At 42.2% G+C, this 23,252-nt stretch overlaps 2 protein-coding genes and 1 long non-coding RNA gene across 3 annotated transcripts in view; 2 read left to right on the top strand and 1 right to left on the bottom strand.

Annotated features, from left to right (window-relative positions):
* LOC309701485 (NACHT, LRR and PYD domains-containing protein 12-like) overlaps positions 1-23,252 on the top strand; it is a 1,029,495-nt gene that overhangs the window by 368,064 nt on the left and 638,179 nt on the right. The gene's annotated exons all lie outside the window — the stretch shown is intronic.
* LOC309701542 overlaps positions 1-23,252 on the bottom strand; it is a 211,683-nt gene that overhangs the window by 125,828 nt on the left and 62,603 nt on the right. The gene's annotated exons all lie outside the window — the stretch shown is intronic.
* On the top strand, positions 2,504-5,654 carry LOC309700394 (NLR family CARD domain-containing protein 3-like; the record flags this gene model as incomplete). The annotated part of the gene is made up of 2 exons (XM_082523913.1): positions 2,504-2,585; positions 3,880-5,654. 2 exons carry the CDS (start codon positions 2,504-2,506, stop codon positions 5,652-5,654), a joined length of 1,857 nt encoding a protein of 618 aa, XP_082380039.1.

The following is a 23,252-nucleotide window of genomic DNA, read 5'->3' on the forward strand; positions in this document are numbered from 1 at the left end:
ATGTTACATTTCAGACACTTTGATAAGTCTTCACATATCTCGCGCCAAAACTTTTGCACTGGTGGACAGAACCAAAGAGCGTGGATGTAATTGTCTGGTGTATTGCCTTGACAGTGTGAGCAGTTGTTGGAAGATGTAAAGCCCATCTTGAACATCCGATGACCTGTATAGTGCACTCTATGAAGTATTTTGTATTGTATTAATTGCAGACTGGGATTTTTAATTAATTTAAAAGTTTTTAAGCAAATCTGAGACCAGAAGTTTTGGTCTAGGTTGACTGATAAATCTGCTTCCCACTTTGCAGTAGGAAGGGATATTGATTCATCTAATTTAGAAAGTGTTCTGTATATTTTAGATAATAATTTGGGGGATTTAAGAGTAAGAAAATGTGCCGCACTTAGTGGTGTTTGTAATTCAACTTGACTGAGGTTAAATTTCTTTTTTACTATGGATTTAATTTGTTGATATTCTAAAAACCTTGTCTTGTTGATCCCATATTGTTCAACTAGTCTGTCAAATGGAATAAATTCTGTTCCCTCTAATATATGTTCTAAGTATTTAATTCCTTTACAACTCCATTCTGGGAAATTAATCATATTATTGTTTTGTAATATGTCAGGGTTATTCCAGATAGGTGTACGTTTGCATGGGATTAATGAAGACTCCGTTATTTTTAGAAACTCCCACCATGCTGTTAGAGAAAAGCTGATGTTGATACTTTTAAAGCATTCATGTCTTTTGATGTTTGAGCTAATAAATGGTAGGTCTGAAATCTCTAGATCCTTGCATAGTGCCTGTTCAACATCTAGCCAGGGCTCAACTAAGAAGGTATGTTTTAACCATTCTGAGATGAACTGAAGCCTGTTGGCTAAGAAGTATTGGTGAAAATTAGGCAGATCTAATCCTCCTCTATCCTTGGTTCTTTGTAGCGTTTTTAAGCTAATACGCGGGGGTTTATCTTTCCAAAGGAATTTGGAAATATATGAATCCAGAGATCTGAACCAATCTTGTGATGGTTTGTTAGGGATCATCAAAAATAAGTAATTTATTTTTGGCAAGATCATCATTTTTATAGTGGCGACCCTTCCCATGAGTGATATGGGTAAAGATTTCCATCTAGTCAGATCGCCTTCTACTTTCTTTAGAAGTGGGATGTGGTTTAGTTTAGTTAAGTCTGAAAGCTTAGGAGAGACATTAATACCTAAATATTTAATATTTCCGGATTGCAGTGGGGCAGAGGAAGAATTATGGAAGGAGCAGTTAATGGGGAGAACTGTAGATTTTGGCCAGTTAATTGAATAATCTGAAACTCTTGAAAACCAGTTTATTAAAGTAATTACCTCAGAGAGGTTGGTTTGTGTGTTTTGCAGAAAAAGCAACACATCATCCGCATAGAGACTGATTTTATGTTCTATGTTCTTACATTTTATGCCCTTAATTGTTGTAGCCTGTCTAAATGCTGCTGCTAGAGGTTCGATAAAAATTGCAAAAAGTGAAGGGGAGAGTGGGCATCCCTGTCTGGTGCCCCTCAGGAGACAGAAGCTGGAGGATGTCTGGTCATTTGTTCTGATACGAGCCGTTGGGGAATTGTATAATATTCTTATCCAGTTTATGAAAGAGTTTCCAAAACCAAATTTGTGTAAAGTTGCGAATAAAAATTTCCAATTAACTCTGTCAAATGCTTTTTCTGCATCTAGAGATAATATTATGGTTTCGATGTTTTTATCGTATGAGTAGTCTATTAAATTAAGTAATCTACGAGTGTTTGTTGAGGAGTGCCGACCTTTTATGAAACCAGTTTGGTCAGGATGAATTAAGAGGGGGGTCATTTTCTCTAATCTCTTTGAGAGAGCTTTGCAGATTATTTTAAGGTCTACATTTAAAAGAGAAATTGGACGATAGCTTGAGGGAAATAAAGGGTCTTTGCCTGGTTTTAGCAGGAGACTAATGTTGGCAGAATTCATATTTGGTGGTAGTCTGCCCTTTTCCTCGATTTCCTGCAACATGCTGTGGAATACTGGTGCCAAAATTGTCCAGAATTCTTTGTAGAATTCTGCAGGGAAGCCGTCTGGACCTGGAGCCTTATTATTGGGCATACTTATCAGGGCTTCCTGGAGTTCACTTGGCGTCAGTGGCGAATCCAGTTCCATTGCTTGACTGTCTAGTAATTTTGGAAGAGTTACGTTGTCAAGAAACAGATCAATTTCATTTTTAGATGGGTTTATTTGTGGTGAGTATAAAGTTTCATAGAAATCCCTAAAAATGTTGTTTATTCTTCCAGGATCATATATTGTGTTCCCCGATAAATCTTTAGCAGCACATATAGTTATCTGTGAGACATTTCACCGACTCCCTTAGCGTGGCATTTTCAGCAGCAAGCGTTTCCACCTGCTGCTGGCTGAACTCCAGGGATTCTCGCAAGCATTTAAATTCTCGGTGAAGAATCTCCACCAAGGACAGCCTTGCGTCGAAACTGGACAATCGCTTGTCGATTGACTCCAGTATGTCGGCAATGTCTTTGCCGGCTGGCGATGTTGAGCCGGGGGAATCTGCCGGGCGTTGTCTTTTCGACGACGGCGTCTCAGGTTTGGCCGGGGAAGCTGCACACTGGGCCTTCTTCATCACGAGATCCTGAAAACACTGATCAATATAATCTTGGAGAGTCTCTAAACTCTCCTCGTTGTTCTCCAGGGTGTTGGAGATTATTTAGACAAATATTGTTAGTTATAAGACAATTGATAAGTGTATTTGGTAATACTGAAGCTTAAATGAATTTGTTCAAATCTAAACTACCATTCGCTTTAATTTTCCGCCAAAATCTCCGGCGTCTGACGTCAGTTACAACATGAGTCGCTTACCTTGTCCGTCACTTCCGTCACTTACCTCTCCTTCTTTCATTTATTCTACATATTTATTCATTACTGGCTCCATATTGTTGTTTATGTAATATGTGAAATGTTGCTAGTATTGATTTGGTGCTGTATAAATAAACACAATTAAATCAAATGTGTCTCTATAAAACCTGCCCTCAGTTATAACCCAAGTGTCAGGGCTCAATGGCTCATGAAAAGGAATGGAGTCAAGCACAGAACCAAAAAACGGAGGCTGAGTGACTTTTAACAGAAATGTATTTTACTAGATTTCTTGACGGAGAAAGCTGAATCACGGCTAAATTCAACAGCAAGCGAGGTATTATGAGAAGTGCAGAGCTGAGGCCAGAACATAAGCTGAGGCAGGTCAAAGGAACAACAGGGGCAGAAACGGGCGAATAGAAACTATCCAGGATCACTGGAACAAAGGAGATAATAATCAGAGTGGTCCACAGTGTAGTGAATGAGTCCAAGATTTAAAAACTAAGAGGTGTTACGTGGCTGCAGGTGGAGATCAGCTGGAGGAGGAGATGAATTAAATCTGGGTACAGAGTGAGATGTGGGTGCACAGGGAGGCAGGCAGCTGAGGATGGCAGTTTGCAAGAGGGAGTTTTCCTAGCAGTGGCAGGCCAGAATCCTGAGGCGTGACTTATGGCGAGAGTTGGAAGATGTATCCAGGTGCCGACTAGGGAACAGGAAAAGAGGGTTACGCGAAACAAGCTGAGGAGCACAAGACAAAATGTGAGGCAGAGAACTGACTGTGGTAAGCAGACAATCTGGAGAAGGTTCATTGTGAGTGCTGCTCATAGATACTGCCGGAGTAATTGGCAACAGGTGAGGAGCAGGGAGGAGTGAGGAGGGCTCCACCCAGGGGAGGAGAGCTGATGCTGTGGAAAGTTACTCAGACTCACTCGGATCATGACACCAGGAGTCCAGTGAACTGAACACATAACCACAGTAACCAGAATGCAGTTTTCTCATTTGTGTCATTTGCTGTTTATTCATGCAGAGATTCTCACTGAGTGTCAGCTCAAACTCAAGTCAGACCTGAAGCAGAAGTTCCAGTGTGTGCTCGAGGGGATTTCTACAACAGAAAACCCGACCCTCCTGAGTCAGATCTACACAGAGCTCTATATCACAGGGGGAGGGACTGCAGAGGTTAATGATGAACATGAGGTCAGACAGATTGAAACAGCATCCAGGAAACCAGACAGACCAGAAACAACCATCAGACAAGAAGACATCTTTAAACTCCCACCTGGAAGAGATAAACCAATCAGAACAGTGCTGACAATGGGAGTGGCTGGCATTGGGAAAACAGTCCTAACACAGAAGTTCACCCTGGACTGGGCTGAAGACAAAGCCAACCAGGACATCCAGTTCATGTTTCCATTCACTTTCAGAGAGCTGAATCTGCTGAAAGAGGAAAAGTTCAGCTTGGTGGAACTTGTTCATCACATCTTTACTGAAACCAAAAAAGCAGGAATCTACATCTTTGAAGACTTCCAGGTTGTGTTCATCTTTGATGGTCTGGATGAGTGTCGACCTCCTCTGGACTTCCACAAAACTACAATCCTGACTGACCCTAGAAAGTCCACCTCAGTGGATGTGCTGCTGATAAACCTCATCAGGGGGAAACTGCTTCCCTCTGCTCGCCTCTGGATAACCACACGACCTGCAGCAGCCAATCAGATCCCTCCTGACTGTGTTGGCATGGTGACAGAGGTCAGAGGGTTCACTGACCCACAGAAGGAGGAGTACTTCAGGAAGAGATTCAGAGATGAGGAGCAGGCCAGCAGCATCATCTCCCACATCAAGACATCACGAAGCCTCCACATCATGTGCCACATCCCAGTCTTCTGCTGGATCACTGCTACAGTTCTGGAGTTTGTCATGAAGAACAAAGAGAGCGAAGATCTGCCTAAGACTCTCACAGAGCTCTACCTACGCCTTGTGCTATTTCACCTAAAAACGAAGGACATCAAGTATGATGGAGGAGCTGAGACAGAGTCGTGCAGGAAGATCATTGAGTCTCTGGGAAAACTGGCCTTTGATCAGCTGCAGAAAGGAAACCTGATCTTCTATGAATCAGACCTGACAGAGTGTGGCATCGATATCAGAGCAGCCTCAGTGTACTCAGGAGTGTTCACACAGATCTTTAAAGCTGATGAGTGCCACATGTTCAACAACGTTGTTTACTGTTTCATCCATCTGAGCATTCAGGAGTTCTTTGCTGCTCTTCATGTCTATCTGACCTTCATCAACTCTGGAGTCAACCTGCTTAAGAAACAATCTCCTCTCTTTAAAATCTTTCAGAAAACACTTACTGTAAAAGACTTCTACCAGAGTGCTGTGGACAAAGCCTTAGAGAGTCCAAATGGCCACCTGGACTTGTTCCTCCGCTTCCTCCTGGGTCTTTCACTGCAGACCAATCAGGATCTCCTATGCATGCTGACACAGACAGGAAGTAGCTCACAGACCAATCAGGAAACAGTTCACTACATCAAGAAGAAGCTCAGTGGGAAACTGTCTGCAGAGAAAAGCATCAACCTGTTCCACTGTCTGAATGAACTGGATGATCGTTCTCTAGTGGAGGAGATCCAACAGTCCCTGAGATCAGGACGTCTCTCCACAGATCAACTGTCTCCTGCTCAGTGGTCGGCTCTGGTCTTCATCTTACTGTCATCAGATCTGGATGAGTTCAACCTGGAGAAATACTCCCGTTCAGAGGAGGCATTTTTGAAGCTGCTGCCAGTGGTCAAAGCATCCAAGAAAGTGCTGTAAGTGAATCTATGAACAAATATGTTTAATAATGCTAGATGAATAAAATAATATGTCTCCATTGTTATTCTTCCTCAGGCTGAGTCGTTGTGCACTCTCAAAAAGAAGCTTTGAAGCTTTGTCTGAAATTCTCAGCTCCCCATCCAATCATCTGAGAGAGCTGGACCTGAGCTCGAACAAGCTGCAGGATTCAGAATTGGATTTGCTGTGTGTTGGACTAAAGAGTCCTGACTGTAAACTTGAAACTCTCAGGTAAGGATACAGACGTTTTGACACTTTTTGACTCTTAAATCTGTAAGTTTATCTTGATGCGGACGTTCAAAGTCAGCACAATTTTCCTTTTAAGTTCCTGAGTTTAAATTTTTGACTGTCAGGTTGTCTGGACAGATGTTTTTATTTTATTTTGTTTTTTTTACTTGTCCCTAAAGTCAGAACTAAACCCACATGTAGATGACTTTCTGTTACTGGAGCAGCCTTCCTGAAGACAGCAGTGTGTTTTCATGCTTTTAAAGCCAAACTCACCTTTCAGACCTGGCTTTCATTTATTATCTATTTTTGTTTGTTTATTATATATTTATTTCTACTGTTTAACTACTGCTCACATCTTTTATCCTCCTTTTTAATTGTTCATTTCTTTTTACCCAGTGTTTCTATATTGCACTTTGTATTTGTCTATATTTATCATGCACTACTTTGCTCATTTATTGTTTGGTTTTAATGTTATTAAATTTCGGTTCTTTTGGTATTTGTTATGGCCAAAAAGACACGGCTCAAAAGTGGTCTTTTTACTTTTTAAGTTATTAAATTTGTAACTGTAGTGATTTGTGTGTGTGACAGAGAGGCACTGCCAGGGATTTTTGACACAAGTTGTTCTTGTAAAATCAGTCTGTGAAGGTTCTCAGACATCCAGGTCATCGTAGTCTAAGGAGCTTGGAAAGAAAAGCGTCTGGACTTCTTTAAGTTTCCTTGAAGATGTTTCACCTCTTATGAGAGAAGCGTCTTCAGTTCTAAGGGTCAAATGGTGGAGTGGGGCAGTCAGTGAAAGGGCAATGGTAGTGTCTCAGGGTTTGTATGTTTGGGGGGTTCAGAGGGAAAAGATGAATGCAGGTCTGGAGTTGGTGTGTGAGAGCAGGGAGTGAATCTGATCAAACATGAGTGTCATGAAGCCTGTTTGCAGTTATTTGCACTGTTTTCCACTCTGGATGTTGTTTCTGTTCAGCTGTGAGTAGAAAAGGCTCCATTCTACAACCTGTTTGTGTTAGTTGTTCAATAGAAACATTATTTTGTGCTGATGTTGCACTTCTTTTATTCACAACCAGAGTTTTTGAAGTCTGCGTAAAAATGATTTAAATGACTTTTGAATATTACTTTAAATACTTAGATTTAAAGTTCTGAAAAAAGTTTAAATACAAAGATCAGTATTGTCTAATGTTTTGGCTGCAGTGTGTTTTTGCAGACAGGTATAACAGAACAGCTTTAGTGTTTAGATTTTTTAAACTTGAGTATGAACTTATACAAAATGCAGCAAGATATTAAAAAAAAAAAAGTGGCATCGTTCCAGCTCTGCTTTGATTAGAGACACAGCTCTAATCAAAGAGGTGGTCCGCTTGCCTCCGCCCCAGAGAGAAGGGTTACATCTCCTGGGTTTAGGTGTTTTCCAATTTGTCATCATTTTGAAAAGTTTACATTTCTTCAGTGTTGAGCAGCAGAAATGAGACTTTCCTATCAGAGGTCATTTTTGAAAAAATGAGGTAAATCAACCATGAAAACCATGAATCAACATGTGAACATGAGCTGATGCTGCTGAAGTGAAGCAAAGTTACAGAGGTTTGATTACAGACACAGCTGAGAGTTTGTAATCTGTCATCATTTTAAAAAGTTTCCATGGAACAGCAGAAATGAGGCTTTACTGTCAGAGGCCGACAGCACTGAACACAACAGCAGACTGGTGGCTAATAAACAGTGAATGATGCAGAAACAGATGTTTGAAGCTGTTCTTGGAGTACACTGAGAGAGAGAGAGCTGTGCAGGCAGGAACAGCCAAAGTCAGAGAGAATTCATGAGCATATTGATCAAACGTGAAGCAGAGTTTGGATCTTCTTTTGCTGCTGCTTCACTCAGTTTTGGTTGGAGACAGATGAAACCTGCAGCTTCAGGATCTGTGAGCTGTCCACTTTCAGCCCCGACGGCGTGTCCGTGTACGTGCCGTCGAGTGAACGATCCACGCTCTGTGTTTCCATCTTTGTGTGTTTAGCTGCTCTCATTTACTGTTTTAGCTGTTTGCTGCTTGTTGAAATAGTTTGTGAGCTTTAACCTGAGATTCTGGCAAAATACATTTATATGAAACATCGATTCAGGATTGAATGAATCAACATCGTTTTATTCAAATTAAAACCATTCAAATGGGAACATGAATTTTTTACATCCGCCTCTAATGCTGGGTAATGTCAGCTGGTCCATGTGCAGCTGGCTGTGAGGCTCAGGGAGCGTCTACAAAGTGCAACACTGAAAGAACATCATCCATAAATATTGAGTAAGAACTGGACTCTCATACAGCGAGACTCAAATGCCTTTAAACATCAGCTTATCCTGCTGATCCAAGTCCAACACTGAGTTTGTAAAAACATGTTTGTCAATCATTTTGTTTGGTTTCTGAGGAAAAAGATTCAATAACTTGCTGCTAATACACAACATTTCATCATATTTCCTCATAACCCTCTTTTGTCTGACCATTTGATCCCATTTGAATTTGCAATAAAGGATCTACAGAGTTTGGTGACAATAATGACAGTAGATGTTTGTGTGAAAGTGCTGGAAGCAAATGAGTGTGTGATGTTCTTTCAGTGTTGCACTTTGTAGACGCTCCCTGAGCACTGGTCTCACAGCCAGCTGCACATAGAGACCAGTGTTGTTAGTCCAGGTCAGAAGATGACTTGTTGGAATGAAAATGAGCTTGTAGTTTGTCTGCTTTAATAATGTGACTGGAAAAAGGTGTTGGACTTCAAATATGTCCATTTCTTTCACACTTCACCTTTAAAAGTGAAGCCATGTGGTTCCTGGAAGGAAAAACACGACTTTTTCAAGTCTTTGTCCTGTTTTTATGAGAAATGTACGACTTTAATGTTCTTTTTTTTTTTTTAACTAAATTTTTATTATAATTCACAAGTTCACAAGTAGGACAGTTACAGGAACTGCAATGCAGAAATGTAGATTAAAATAAGAACTGCAATTAGGAAGCACAAAACAAAACTGGGAAGCAAAACAAAACCCAAGCAAGCAAACAAACAAACAGACAACAACAAAAACAAAAAGAAAACAAAAACTTTATGTAATATTAAATAACATGTGACAAACTTAGCCATAAATGAACAAAACGAAAGAGACCTATGCTAAATTATTGAAACAGTAAAGCATGTATGGGTCGCCAACGCTCAGTAAACAATTCTCTCTGAATCCGCAGAGCAGATGTTATTTCCTCCATCTGGTAAATTTATCTTGCTTTATCAATCCACATATTATATGAAGATGGGTCAAGATTCAGCCATTTAATAGTGATACACTTTAGTGCTGCTGTAAGATTCTTAAGAGATACGTTTTATTGTTTCCCGCAAAACCATTTGGTAAGACTCCTAAAATGGCTAACTGTTGGTCTTTGTATTGTTGGAAAACTGTATTGAGAACTTTAAATATGTCATTCCAAAGTGAGCAGATTTTTGGGCATGACCAGAATATATGTGAGTGGGTTCCTAAAGAAGTACCACAATTTCGCCAGCAGGTGTCAGGATTTGTAGGCTTCATTTTGGCAATTATCTCTGGGGTTCTAAAATATCTCATGACCACCTTCCATTTAAATTCTCTCCACAGCCCAGAATTAGTCACCAGATGGGCTTCACCGAACACCTCTTCCCAGGTGTCCTCTGAGATTTGAGTGCCAGTCTCAGCTTCCCACCTTGCCTTAATATCCAAAGTTGCATTTGTATTGAAACTCTTAAATGCGTTATAAAAATGACTGATTAATTTTGGGGAGGAATTACTTTGAAATGTTTTTAGAAATATTTCCTCAATGGGTGAGGGCTCCAAAACTTGCCTCCATTCTTTATGTTTTGTCAAAAAGCTTCTTAGCTGCAGAAATCTAAAAAAGTCAGAAGAAGGAAGCCGAAACTGACCTCAACTGTTCAAATGAGCTCAGGTGCCCATTCCTCACAACATGACAAATTTATGAAGCCCGCTATTTGACCATGCTCTGAAGCCAGAGTCTTCCACAATAGGAGAAAAACCCTGCAGGGAGGAGAGCCTTGATAACATTGAAATTTCTTTTGGAAGACCAAATGATTGTTTGATTCTATGCCAAATCTTTAGTGTGACCCTCGTCTGTTCCCCCATATGCACATTTTTAATTGAAATGTTAGAACAAAGCAGGGATTCCAATGATCTTTCGCACATTGTCTTCTCAATATTTAGCCACTGAGTTTCAGACAAATCCCGCACCCATACAGTCAGGGGTCTCATCTGAGCTGCCCAGAAATAATATTTCAGGTTTGGAACAGCCAATCCCCCCTGCAGGTTTGACAGTTTTAATGTTTGGAACTTGATCCTTGGGCGTTTGCCTTGCCATATAAATTTGGAAAAAAGTTTATCTAAATTATCAAATGTAGAGTTGGGAATGTTAATAGGCAGCATTTGAAAAAGGTCTAGAAGTCTTGGCAATACATTCATACGTATACTCTCGATCCGACCCAAGAAAGACAGAGGCAGGACTGTCCATCTCTCTAAATCTTTTTTTATTTTTGCAACTATAACTTCATAATTTACTTTAAACAAGTCTGATAATGAGTGAGGAATTTGAATTCCTAAATACTTGATACCTTCGTTTGGCCATTTAAAGCCACATCGCTCCTTGAATGTTAGTGAAATGTTTCCTCCTATATCCATTGCCAATGTTTTGTCAATATTAACTGTGTAACCAGAGAGGTAAACGTATGTACTAATAATTTCTTTTAAATGAGGTAAACTGACTGCAGGATTTGAAATGTATAAAAGTACATCGTCTGCATAGATGGACAATTTATGCTGTTCTCCATTAATTGAAAGGCCCTGAATTTCATGTTCTGATCACCACCTGCACTCATGTATATATCTATCTACTTAGCACTTTTAATTCTTATTCTTATTTTTATTTTAATGTCTATTTTAGCGTAATTTATGACAGTATGTTTGCACTGAAGCACCGCAGCAATTTCCTAATGTTGTAAACCTGCTCAACATTTGGCAATAAAACCCTTTCTGATTCTGATTCTGATTCATCTCTAATCAGAATCAGAATACTTTATTGATCCCTGGGGGAAATTATCTTTTTTGTTACAGTGCTCCATTATAAACCAACATAAACCAACATTAAGACAAGACAGACAATATGCTAACTAAGAATAGTACAATATATACATATTAGGGGTGCAACGATACACAAAATTCACGGTTCGGTTCGGTTCGATACTTTGGTGTCACGGTTCGATATTTTTTCGATACAAAAAGAAATGTTCATGCCTTTTTAATTTGTCATTTATTAAAATTATAAATATATATTTTAATTCAAAAGTACAGTTTTTAAATTTAACCCTAACCCTTGTGCGTGTTTTTTATTTTGACAGCGAATGCGCACCTGGGGACCACTTATGTGCAGCCCTGGTTACAGTGGGGCAAAAAAGTATTTAGTCAGCCACCGATTGTGCAAGTTCCCCCACTTAAAATGTTGACAGAGGTCAGTAATTTGCACCAGAGGTACACTTCAACTGTGAGAGACAGAATGTGAAAAAAAAATCCATGAATTCACATGGTAGGATTTGTAAAGAATTTATTCGTAAATTAGGGTGGAAAATAAGTATTTGGTCACCTCAAACAAGGAAAATCTCTGGCTCTCACAGACCTGTAACGTCTTCTGTAAGAAGCTTTTCTGAATGGCACCTGTTTGAACTCATCATCTGTATAAAAGACACCTGTCCACAGCCTCAAACAGTCAGACTCCAAACTCCGCCATGGCCAAGACCAAAGAGCTTTCGAAGGACACCAGGAAAAGTATTGTAGACCTGCACCAGACTGGGAAGAGTGAATCTACAATAGGCAAGCAGCTTGGTGTGAAAAAATCAACTGTGGGAGCAATCATCAGAAAATGGAAGACATACAAGACCACTGATAATCTCCCTCGATCTGGGGCTCCACGCAAGATCTCATCCCGTGGGGTCAAAATGATCATGAGAACGGTGAGCAAAGATCCCAGAACCACACGGGGGGACCTGGTGAATGACCTGCAGAAAGCTGGGACCAAAGTAACAAAGGTCACCATCAGTAACACACTACAACGGCAGGGAATCAAATCCCGCAGTGCCAGACGTGTTCCGCTGCTGAAGCCAGTGCATATCCAGGCCCGTCTGAAGTTTGCCAGAGAGCACATGGATGATACAGCAGAGGATTGGGAGAATGTCATGTGGTCAGATGAAACCAAAGTAGAACTTTTTGGTATAAACTCAACTCGTCGTGTTTGGAGGAAGAAGAATACTGAGTTGCATCCCAAGAACACCATACCTACTGTGAAGCATGGGGGTGGAAACATCATGCTATGGGGCTGTTTTTCTGCCAAGGGGACAGGACGACTGATCCGTGTTAAGGACAGAATGAATGGGGCCATGTATCGTGAGATTTTGAGCCAAAACCTCCTTCCATCAGTGAGAACTTTGAAGATGAAACGAGGCTGGGTCTTCCAACATGACAATGATCCAAAACACACCGCCTGGGCAACAAAGGAGTGGCTCCGTAAGAAGCATTTGAAAGTCCTGGAGTGGCCTAGCCCGTCTCCAGACCTCAACCCCATAGAAAATCTGTGGCGGGAGTTGAAAGTCCGTGTTGCTCGGCGACAGCCCCAAAACATCACTGCTCTCGAGAAGATCTGCATGGAGGAATGGGCCAAAATACCAGCTACTGTGTGTGCAAACCTGGTAAAGACCTATAGTAAACGTTTGACCTCTGTTATTGCCAACAAAGGTTATGTTACAAAGTATTGAGTTATATTTTTGTTATTGACCAAATACTTATTTTCCACCCTGATTTACGAATAAATTCTTTACAAATCCTATCATGTGGATTCATGGATTTTTTTTTCACATTCTGTCTCTCACAGTTGAAGTGTACCTCTGGTGCAAATTACTGACCTCTGTCATCATTTTAAGTGGGGGAACTTGCACAATCGGTGGCTGACTAAATACTTTTTTGCCCCACTGTATATAGCTCATCATATTGCAGCCACAGAAATTATTTTGTCCATGAAACCATAAAGCTGCACTTTCTTTTTGCCTTATAGTCTGATTTGTCATAACTTTTCCGTTTTGTGGTAAGCTTTTCTTTGGCTGTCACTTCTTCACCCTGACCTGTCTTATTTGGCTCAGCAGAACTGAAATATATATCCTGCTGCTTTTACACACCCACTCACATAACACTCAGCGATTCTCTGCGCGATCAACCTCTCACATGTTTAAGCTGCGGGAGATTTCACTTGTCATGTTTGCATAGTAAGCTAATGATTAATAAGACGATGTCAGAGGAATTGGTGCACAAATTATCACCACTCACCAATCAGTGCTGTCGCTCTCTACACACAGTTCGCGCGATTGCAAAGTGAAAGCAAAAAACAATGCCAATGACATAATTACCCAGCTACATTTCCGAAAGAATGCAAAAGCATTGACATATATTTTTCCTTCCTACAATAGCCCGACGGGCAGGGCAGAGATAGATTTTGGTAGCCCGACTGGAAAAATCGCTAGCCTCAGGACGTCGGGCTAGCGATATTGCGAGCCCTGTATCTGACTGAGGAATCACTCATCTTTGGAAAAGAGAGTTTATTACAGAGAAATGTCTCTTTCCAAAATAAAAGCTATACTATACGCTTCTTCTGGGCTATATTCTCAGCAGCATATTAAACATATCAGGTCCCCATAAGGAGAATCATGTGCTAACGGCTGTCTAAATGACTCTGGTAAAGTTTGTAGCATGCGTGCTTGTTGTTTTTGTCTGCTTCCACTTGTCTTTGCACTAGGATGATGTCGGAGTAAATGTGCAGTCATATTCGTTGTGTTCCCACTAGTGCTTTCAGGTTAATCTCGTTGAAATGACCTTAACGCCACAACACGGCAAATCTCCTTTAACGAGCTACCCCTGATCGCCCCGTGCATTGGGCTAGACGGCCAACACGTTAACGAGCTAACTGCGCTAACACACTAGCTCCATGACGCACTTACCTTCAGGGTCATACGTCACATGAAAACCAAAATAATTCCAAACGCCAGATCTGAATGAGGGTGGGGGAGGTTCAATTTGCCATGTTGCAAGGAGAGCTTAACTTCTGTCTCGCTAGCTTGCCCTGCGCTCTTCCTTCTGACTATGCTGTCTGTGTTGAGCGCTCAGTGGATCTGCGCTCGACAAGTGCAGCCTAGGCGGAGTAGTCAAACGCAGATTCACTGAGCGCTCAACGCAGACAGCACCGTCAGAAAGAAAGTTGATAAAATAAATTACAAATTTTGTATTGTTCGATACATATGTGTACAGAACCGAAAGCACTGTATCGAACGGTTCAATATCGATACGAATATCGTTGCACCCCTAATACATATATATATATATATATATATATATATATATATATATATATATATATATATATATATATGTATGTATATATATATATATATATATATATATATATGTATGTATATATATATATATATGTATGTATGTATATATATATATATATATATATATATATGTATGTATATATATATATATGTATGTATATATATATATATATATATATATATATATATATATATATATATATATATATATATATATATATGTATGTATATATATATATATATATATATATATATATATATATATATATATACATATATATATATAAAGTCACTCATTAATAAATAGCTGGAAAAGAAACGTGTAGTAGTAGCAGTAAACAGTGTGTTAAGTGGATACGTTGTACAGGGAGCCACAGGCAGGAAAGATTTCCTGTGTCGTTCAGTGGTGCTTTTCGGTAATCTCAGTCTCTCACTGAACGTGCTCCTGTGACTGACCAGCATGTCATGGAGTGGGTGGGAGGTGTTATCCAACATTGTCTTTATCTTGGACAGCATCCGCCTCTCCGACACCACCTTGAGGGAGTCCAGCTCCATCCCCACAGCATTACTGGCCTTACGGATTAGTTTATTAAGTCTGTTGGCATCTGCTACCCTCAGCCTGCTCCCCCAGCATGCAACAGCATAGAGGATCGCACTGGCCACAACAGACTCATAGAAAATCCTCAGCATTTTCTGGCAGATGTTGAAGGACCTCAGTCGCCTCAAAAAATAGAGACGACTCTGGCCCTTCCTGTAAAGTGCTGTGGTGTTTTTAGCCCAGTCCAGTTTATTGTCAATGTGTACTCCAAGGTATTTATAGTCCTCCACAATGTCAACACTGTCCCCCTGGATTGAAACAGGGGTCAAGTGTTTCCCGGTCTTCCTGAAGTCCACGATCAGTTCCTTGGTCTTTGCCACGTTGAGCTGCAGATGATTCTGCTCACACCACGTGACAAAGGAGTCGACCACAGCCCGGTACTCTGTCTCATCATCCCTGCTGATGCATCCAACCACCGCAGAGTCATCAGAAAACTTCTGAAGATGGCAGGTCTCTGTGCAGTGGCTGAAGTCTGTGGTGTAGAGGGTGAAGAGGAAGGGGGAGAGGACAGTCCCCTGTGGTGCCCCTGTGTTGCTGATTACCTTGTCAGACACACACTGTGGGAGACGTACATATTGTGGTCTTCCTGTCAGGTAATCAACAATCCAGGACACCAGAGAAGCATCCACCTGCATTGCTGCTAACTTATCGCCCAGGAGGGTCGGCCTGATGGTATTGAAAGCACTAGAAAAGTCAAAAAACATGACCCTCACAGTGCTCGCCGGCTGGTCCAGATGGGTGTAGATACGATTGAGCAGGTAGATGATGGCGTCCTCAGTTCCGAGACGAGGCTGATAAGCGAACTGAAGGGGATCCAGATGTGGTCTTACTATGGGTCGCAGCTGGTCCAGGATGAGCCTTTCCAGGGTCTTCATGATGTGGGAGGTCAGTGCCACGGGCCTGTAATCCTGGGGGCCACTGGGACGTGGCGTCTTTGGTACAGGGACGAGGCATGATGTCTTCCACATCACTGGGACCCTCTGCAGACTCAGACTCAGCATAAACAGTTTATGAAAGACTCCACACAGCTGGGGGGCACAGGTCTTGAGGACGAGGGGACTCACTCCGTCTGGTCCAGCAGACTTGCCTGAGTGAAGTCTCCTCATTTGCATCTCAACCTGGTATTGAGTGAAGGTGATGGGTGGGGGAGAGGTGTCAGGAATCTCACAGGAGGCAACAGCGCCATGTGAAGAGAGAGGCTGGCGCAGTGGTGTGGCTCTGGATTCCAGACTGACTACAGGTGAGGTTGTGGGGGTGTGAGCAGACACTGTGGTGTCGAATCTATTGAAAAACAGATTCGCGTTGGTGGTTCTTTGTGTCCGGGGGTGGGCGTCAAGGTACACACTGGCTCACTCTTTGGCGGCCGCTTATCGGGGCCTGGAGCTTGGGGCTCGCTCGGGCCACTTCGGAGGTGGGGTGCCCCCGACCTCTCGGCCTGGGGCTCGGTCACTCAGGCACAGCTGGCTGCCGGCGGAGCTCACGGGCGCGTCACTGCAACCCCCCCTGGCTTCTGCTCCGCGGCTGCTGGGTGAGCCCTCATCTGGGACTCTCCTCAGCTCTTTCTGGGACAGTGGCGCGGCTGCCCCTCTGTTGGTCTTCCTTGGTCTCTTGTGTTCTGGGGGCCTCTGGATGTCTGGAGTTTTGATCTCCTCCATACCTGCTTCATGCCCTGGAGGATGGGGCTGTGGCCCCCCCCACACCCTCTAGCAGATCATTACATGAAGGAACCTTTTAAAAACAAGCGCGTCCATGCTCACAGGTGTACACACGGGTGATCACACCCACAAACTACACCCTTTTTGGCTCCTACCTCAAAGCACACTGTGTTCTGCTGATCTTATGTGCTGCACAATAATGTTTAATATTTAGTATTTACTGTCATATTCCCATATATCATTGTGATGTTGTTTATTCTATTACTCTTGTTTTCTTCTGCTTGTTCTCTTTTTTCTTTCTCAGCAGGTGATCCAGGTGATTGATATATGCATTTTTTTTTCTCTGCCCGTTCTGTTGGTTTTTGTCTTTTGCCCTTCTCCCCCGTCCCTCTTCTCAGCTGTTTCTCTTTCCCTCTTTCTTTCTCCCCTTCTTTCCCCCAGTCAAGTCTGTCCCGTATTCAGCAAGTGAAAATAAAATAAACAATAAAAGGTGAATCAAATGGACCATTACGGCAAGGCTGGGATGGTCAATTTGGTAAAGTAAATCCGTTGGGCATCTTTCTTTGCCTTTAGACAACAATTCTGATGGCAAAAGAGCCAAACGGGACAGGCAAAACCCCCCCCAAAAAAACAGAAAAACAGATTCAACTCGTTGGCTCTATTCTCACCTCCCTCAGCTCCCCTGCTGTTGGTTGGCCTGAATCCAGTGATGGTCTTCATGCCCCTCCACACCTCTCTCATGCTGTTCTGCTGGAGTTTCCACTCCAGCTTCCTTCTGTAATTGTCCTTAGCCTCTCTGATCTTGTCCTTTAGTAACACCTGGACCTTCCTCACCTCCTCTTTATTGCCCCCTCTGAAAGCCCTCTTCTTGTTGTTGAGGAGGGCTTTGATGGGCTTTAATCAACTGCGCCAGAGGCTCAATACTTATATCGAACAGCAGGGGCGACAGTGAGCATCCTTGTCTACACCCACGTTCCAGTGGAAATCTGGCTGATATTGTTCCATTTACCCGTACAGCCGCCATTGGGTTGGAATAAAGAATCTGTATCCACTTAATTAAGTTTGGCCCAAATTTGAATCTTTCAAGTGTATGGCCCAAGTACTGCCAGGAAACCCTGTCGAATGCTTTTTGCGCATCAAGAGACAGAATCATTGTTTCTTCTTGTTTGGTCTTGTACAAGGACATTAAGTTCAACAATCTACGAACATTGTCCCCATGGTGCCTTCCTGCAATGAACCCCGTTTGATCTGGATTTATAACCTGTGTAATAATTTTACTAACTCTTTTGGCTAAAATCGTGGTGAGAATGCGCAAATCAGTATTAAGTAATGAGATTGGCCTGTATGATTGACAGTTTGTGGGGTCCTTGCCCTCTTTATGGATTACGACAATTGTAGCATCGTTCCAGGACGGCACCATAGTCCCAGTCTCCAGAGCGCAGTGGTAAGCTTTCAGTGATAAGGGTGCGACTTTGTCCTTAAGTTTTTTTATAGAATTCGTTAATAAAACCATCAGGGCCAGGACTGTTTTTAGTTTTAAGGTTTGAAATCACCTGTAAAATTTCTTGTTGTCGAATTGGTTCATCTAACTCCTTTGCTACAGACTCTGACAGTGTTTTTAAATTGATCTTTTCTAAGAAATCAGATAGTGTATTGTTATCTTTACATGTATCTGAATTTTTATATAATGACTCGAAAAAATTGGCAAAACAACTTGCAATTTGATTTGGTTTAGTAATTAGGGTTTGATCTGACTTCAACTTTTGGACCATATTACAAGTTTGCTGTTTCCTGAGTCTTATTGCCAGCAATCTACTAGCCCTACTACCCTGTTCATAGTACTTTTGTTTAGTGAATCTGAAATTGCCCTCAATTTTCTCGTTTATTAAACTATTAAGATCACTACGTAACATTTTAAGATCGGAAAGCAAATTGGCTGTCTGTGCTTTTTTGTGTTGTTGCTCTAGGTGTTTTATTTTGGCCTCCAATTCACACCGCCTAGCCTCTTTTCTTTTCTTCCTGGCACTTGCAAATTATATTATGCGACCTCTAATGTATGCCTTGGTGCAATCCCAGAGGGTTAAAGGCGATATTTTCGGAGTTGTGTTCAACTCCAAGTAAGTATTTAGTTCAGTATGTATGAACTCACAAAACTGCCAGTCATTTAGGAGTGAGGCATTTAATCGCCAGACTTTAATGTTCTTGATGCTCCTGTACCATCTCTGTGTCATCCTCCTCGCTCCCTCTTTGCACTCACAGTCTTTGTGCATCATTAACACTCACATGAGGAAAACCAAAGTTTACTGGGCAGAAGATGATCATCAGAAATGTGCGACTTTAATGTGAAACATTCAGAGTTTTTTCTCTTGTTGTGTTTGTTTGAAGCTGCTTCCTGTTGGCTTCAGCTGTTTGGAGTTTCCATTTTCTAAACTTCTACATTCTGAACCTTCTTCAGCTCTGAACAGATGATGAAACACTGAATGATTTCAAGCACTTTGTCTAATAAACTTACATCTTTCATTCTTTATACAGATTGTGGAGCTGTGGTTTGTCAGAGATCAGCTGTGATTATCTGGCAGCAGCACTGAAGTCCAACCCCTCCCATCTGAGACAGCTGGACCTGAGCGACAACTACAACCTGCAGGATCCAGGAGTGAAGCATCTGTGTGGTTTCCTGGAGAGTCCAGGATGTAAACTTGAAACTCTGAGGTCAGTCAGCATGTTTTAGTTGTGCTGAGATGAATATGATGTGAAAGTTGTGCTGACACTAAACTGCAGACATAAGGCTGATATTATACTGATCCACACTGAGGATCTTCATGGTAAAGTCTGTTTTCTTCTTCTCTGGTTTAGTCCATTGACTGCAGCAGAACAATGTTCACATTTCAAACAGTGATACTCAACGTATGGCCCGCGGCCCACACGCGGCCTGCCCACCTTTACTGATTCAGAGAGCTGTGTTTGTGTGGGCGGGGCTCAGACAGCTCCGCCCACTCAGTTTGTTCCCTCCTGATTCATCTGCATGTGTTCTGCTTCACACTGCTCACCTCCACCAAAGACTTCACAAACATCTTCTTTCTTTGAGTCCAGTTTGTCCCACAAACACTTCCAAATCTCCTCCTCTGAGATTCTGCAGCTTCTTGCAGTGTGACTCAGCTGACTTCTGACAGACCACAGACTGGCACAGCATCCACATGTGTCTCCTTTCAAACAGGCTCTTGATGTTTCCTCCCACATCATTCTGGCCTCTCAGTCTCCTTTGTTCTCCAGCTCTGTAGCTCCATCTGATGAAGCTTCAGTTTTCCATGTTGGTAACAGTAAACTACAGCCTCTGCTGTCAGCTGGGTAACTAAACAGAGCTGCAGCACGTCTCTGCGGTGGTGCTACATCCAGCCTGCAGACGGCCGTCTACATGTTGTAGTGGTTTACACTCACACGACGTGCGGCGAAGTTGATGGAGTAAAGGTTAGAGTGAAAGAAGCTGAGGATGGGGTGTCAATGTGGAGCGATGAGGTGACCACCCTGCAGTCTACAGTAGAGAGTATGAAGGAGGAGCTGTCTGACCTGAAGGATAAATGTGATGAAGGCAGGAAGCGGAGCGCTAACATCCACATCATAGGGATCCCAAAGGGCCTGGACTCGAGCTCCTCCACGGCCGTATCCGTGCTACTACGTGAAGTGCTGGGTATGGATAAAGACGTTATTGTCGACCGCTCACACAGGAGCCCTATCCTGAGAAAGCCAGCTGGTAACCCGCACGCCGTCATAGCCGAGCGTCACTACTACCAGGATTGTGTGGCTACGCCGTGCCAGGGCCCAAGCCCCGCTTGAGTTTAACGGACAACCTATTGCAATATTACGACTGGGCGATATGACCCAAAGTTCATATCTCGATATTCTTTAGCTGGGTGGCGATATACGATATATATCTCGATATTTTTGAAGCCAGAAAGTTCGAACAAAAAGAGAGTTCTTAGTCAAAGCTGTGTCCCAAATCTCACACAGGCACATTTATTAACATACAGCGTAGATGTACATGAAACAATTACTCAGAAATAAATGATCAGCATTTATTAAATAATAATGCTCCATAAATAAAAGAAAACAATGTTGTTTTTGTGCATAACAAAAAGCTCACAATTGTGCAGTCAAAATGTAAACTAACAGACGCTGAGCATAATAACAAGCAGCTGCTCTGTTCCCAGGTTCTACTGCGTGACTGACAGCCTGGAGTTTGAAATCCTCTTTGTAACCGAGTCAGGAGTGGACAAACATCTTGAGAAAGTTGAGGGTAAACAGGAATGTTTCCTCTGGATGAGTCCGACTCTACCAGAGGAAAAGGGGAAAGATGCAGAGAAGACAGCGCGAATGTAACAGGTGCCATTTATGGTCCTTATACACACTCAATACAGTAATATTACGTTGAAGCAGAGTACGTATCACTCCGCGAGGCTCCTCGTAGCTGTAATGCTCCAACAATCCATCAAGCGGTGCGGCCTCGTAGCTGAGCAAAGTCGTACCAAAACATCTTTTGAAAGGTTTCTGAGCGCCGTGTAGCACATAAAATCGGTTCGAGGTCAGTAAGCACAACCAGAATTCATCCATAAGGCGCACTGTCGATTTATGAGAAAATTACAGGATTTTAAGTGCAGAAAATATAGTTTATGGTTTTCCTTTGATCTTAGCAAATATCTACGCTTTTCACTAATGTCTTTGCGCGGCTCCCCAATATGTCATCACACAATATCATCTTTGAGGGAGACCTAAACTGCTCATTATCTGCTATGGACCACAGTTCACACAAAAGTACACTTAGTCCAAAGTCAGCATGCGTCATTCAGAGCTTTCTTGATCATTATGGGCTGGCTGATGTATGGAGATTTCATAATCCTGCTTCACGTCAATACTCTTTTTTTCTAATGTCCATAAAACATATATTTGTATAGAAAAACGTCTCCCTTTAGTTACAGAATGTGATTATAAGACTGGTGATTTCTCCTCTTGTTTTTTCAATGTGTATTCCTGATGCCTGCTCCAACTATCAGCCATGGAGATTCAACTCAGTGTTGTTAGCAGATGAAGAGTTTGTCAGTTACAAAAGGTCTCAAAGACATTTTTTTTCTATCAATCAGACCCCAGAGATGTCATCATCAGTCATTTGGGAATCTCTAAAAGCATCTGAGAGGCCAAATAATTTCATTTTGTGCCAAACAGAATAGAATAGAATAGAATTAGAATAGAATTCAACTTTATTGTCATTGCACATGCACAGGTACAGGGCAACGAAATGCAGTTTGCATCCATCCAGAAGTGCTTTAGTGATATAGATATATTACAATATATATTAGCAATAATATAGATATGTGAGTATATTACAGAAATGGGTCTATTATGGTATGTTATAATGTACACGGTATGAAGTATGTTGTGAATATTCTATAACTATAAGTATGTACAGGCTGTAGTGAGTACAAGCTATGTACAGAATATGAACAGGATATAAATATGAAAAACTATACAGAATATGAAATAAATAACTTTACAGAATCTGAGATATACAGCTATACAGAAATGGGAACTATGCAAGTTGTAAACAGTTGTAGGGTTAAAGATTATCGAATGTACAGAATGATTATTTACACAGAGTTATACAGTAGTGCAGTTAAGATAAGTGAGGGTGTAGATAGTTTCTACAGAGGCTATATAAAGTGCTAGTGGTTGTGAGTGGTGGTTCACTCCATGTTATTATTGTGTGTTTGAGGGTACAGTTGTCCATTGTGGGTGTGTGTATGTTCAGTCCATGAGTTTAACGTGGGTCAGATGTCAGGAGGCAGAGTTCAGGAGTCTGACAGCTGTGGGGAAGAAGCTGTTCCGGTACCTGGTGGTCTTAGTTCGGAGGCTCCTGTAGCGCCTCCTGGAGGGCAGGAGGGTGAAGAGTCCATGTGATGGGTGACTGGGGTCTTTGATGATTTTCCCAGCCCTTTTCAGACACCGCTTCCTGTAGATGTCCTTTATGGCAGGAAGTGGTGCTCCGGCGATGCGCTGGGCAGTTTTCACGACCCTCTGCAACGCCTTCCGGTCCGAGGCAGAGCAGTTCCCGTACCAGACTGTTATACAGTTGGTCAGGATGCTCTCGATGGTGCAACGATAGAAGTTCACCAGGATGTCTGAGGACAGGTGGTTCTTCCTCAGAGTCCTCAAGAAGAAGAGGCGCTGGTGAGCCTTCTTGACCAGCTTGGAGCAGTTGGTCGTCCAGATGAGATCCTCGGAGATGTGGACTCCCAGGAACTTGAAGCTGCTCACACGCTCCACAGCTGTCCCCTTAATGTGGATAGGTGGATGTGGGTCAGCATTCCTCCTGTAGTCCACGATGAGCTCCTTGGTCTTCTCAGTGTTAAGCAGCAGGTTGTTTCTGTCGCACCACTCAGCCAGACGATCCACCTCCTCCCTGTAGGCGGCCTCATCGTTGTCACTGATGAGGCCAATCACCGTGGTGTCATCTGCAAACTTAATGATGGTGTTGGAACCATCAGCAGGTCTGCAGTCGTGGGTGAAGAGGGAGTAGAGGAAAGGGCTCATCACACAGCCTTGTGGTATACCGGTGTTCATTGTGATGGTAGATGAGCAGTGGTTATCCAGCCGGACATGTTGGGGGCGGTTGGAATAA

This window comes from Aulonocara stuartgranti, assembly GCF_965226115.1.
Source record: "Aulonocara stuartgranti genome assembly, chromosome: 23".
Taxonomy (NCBI): domain Eukaryota; kingdom Metazoa; phylum Chordata; class Actinopteri; order Cichliformes; family Cichlidae; genus Aulonocara; species Aulonocara stuartgranti.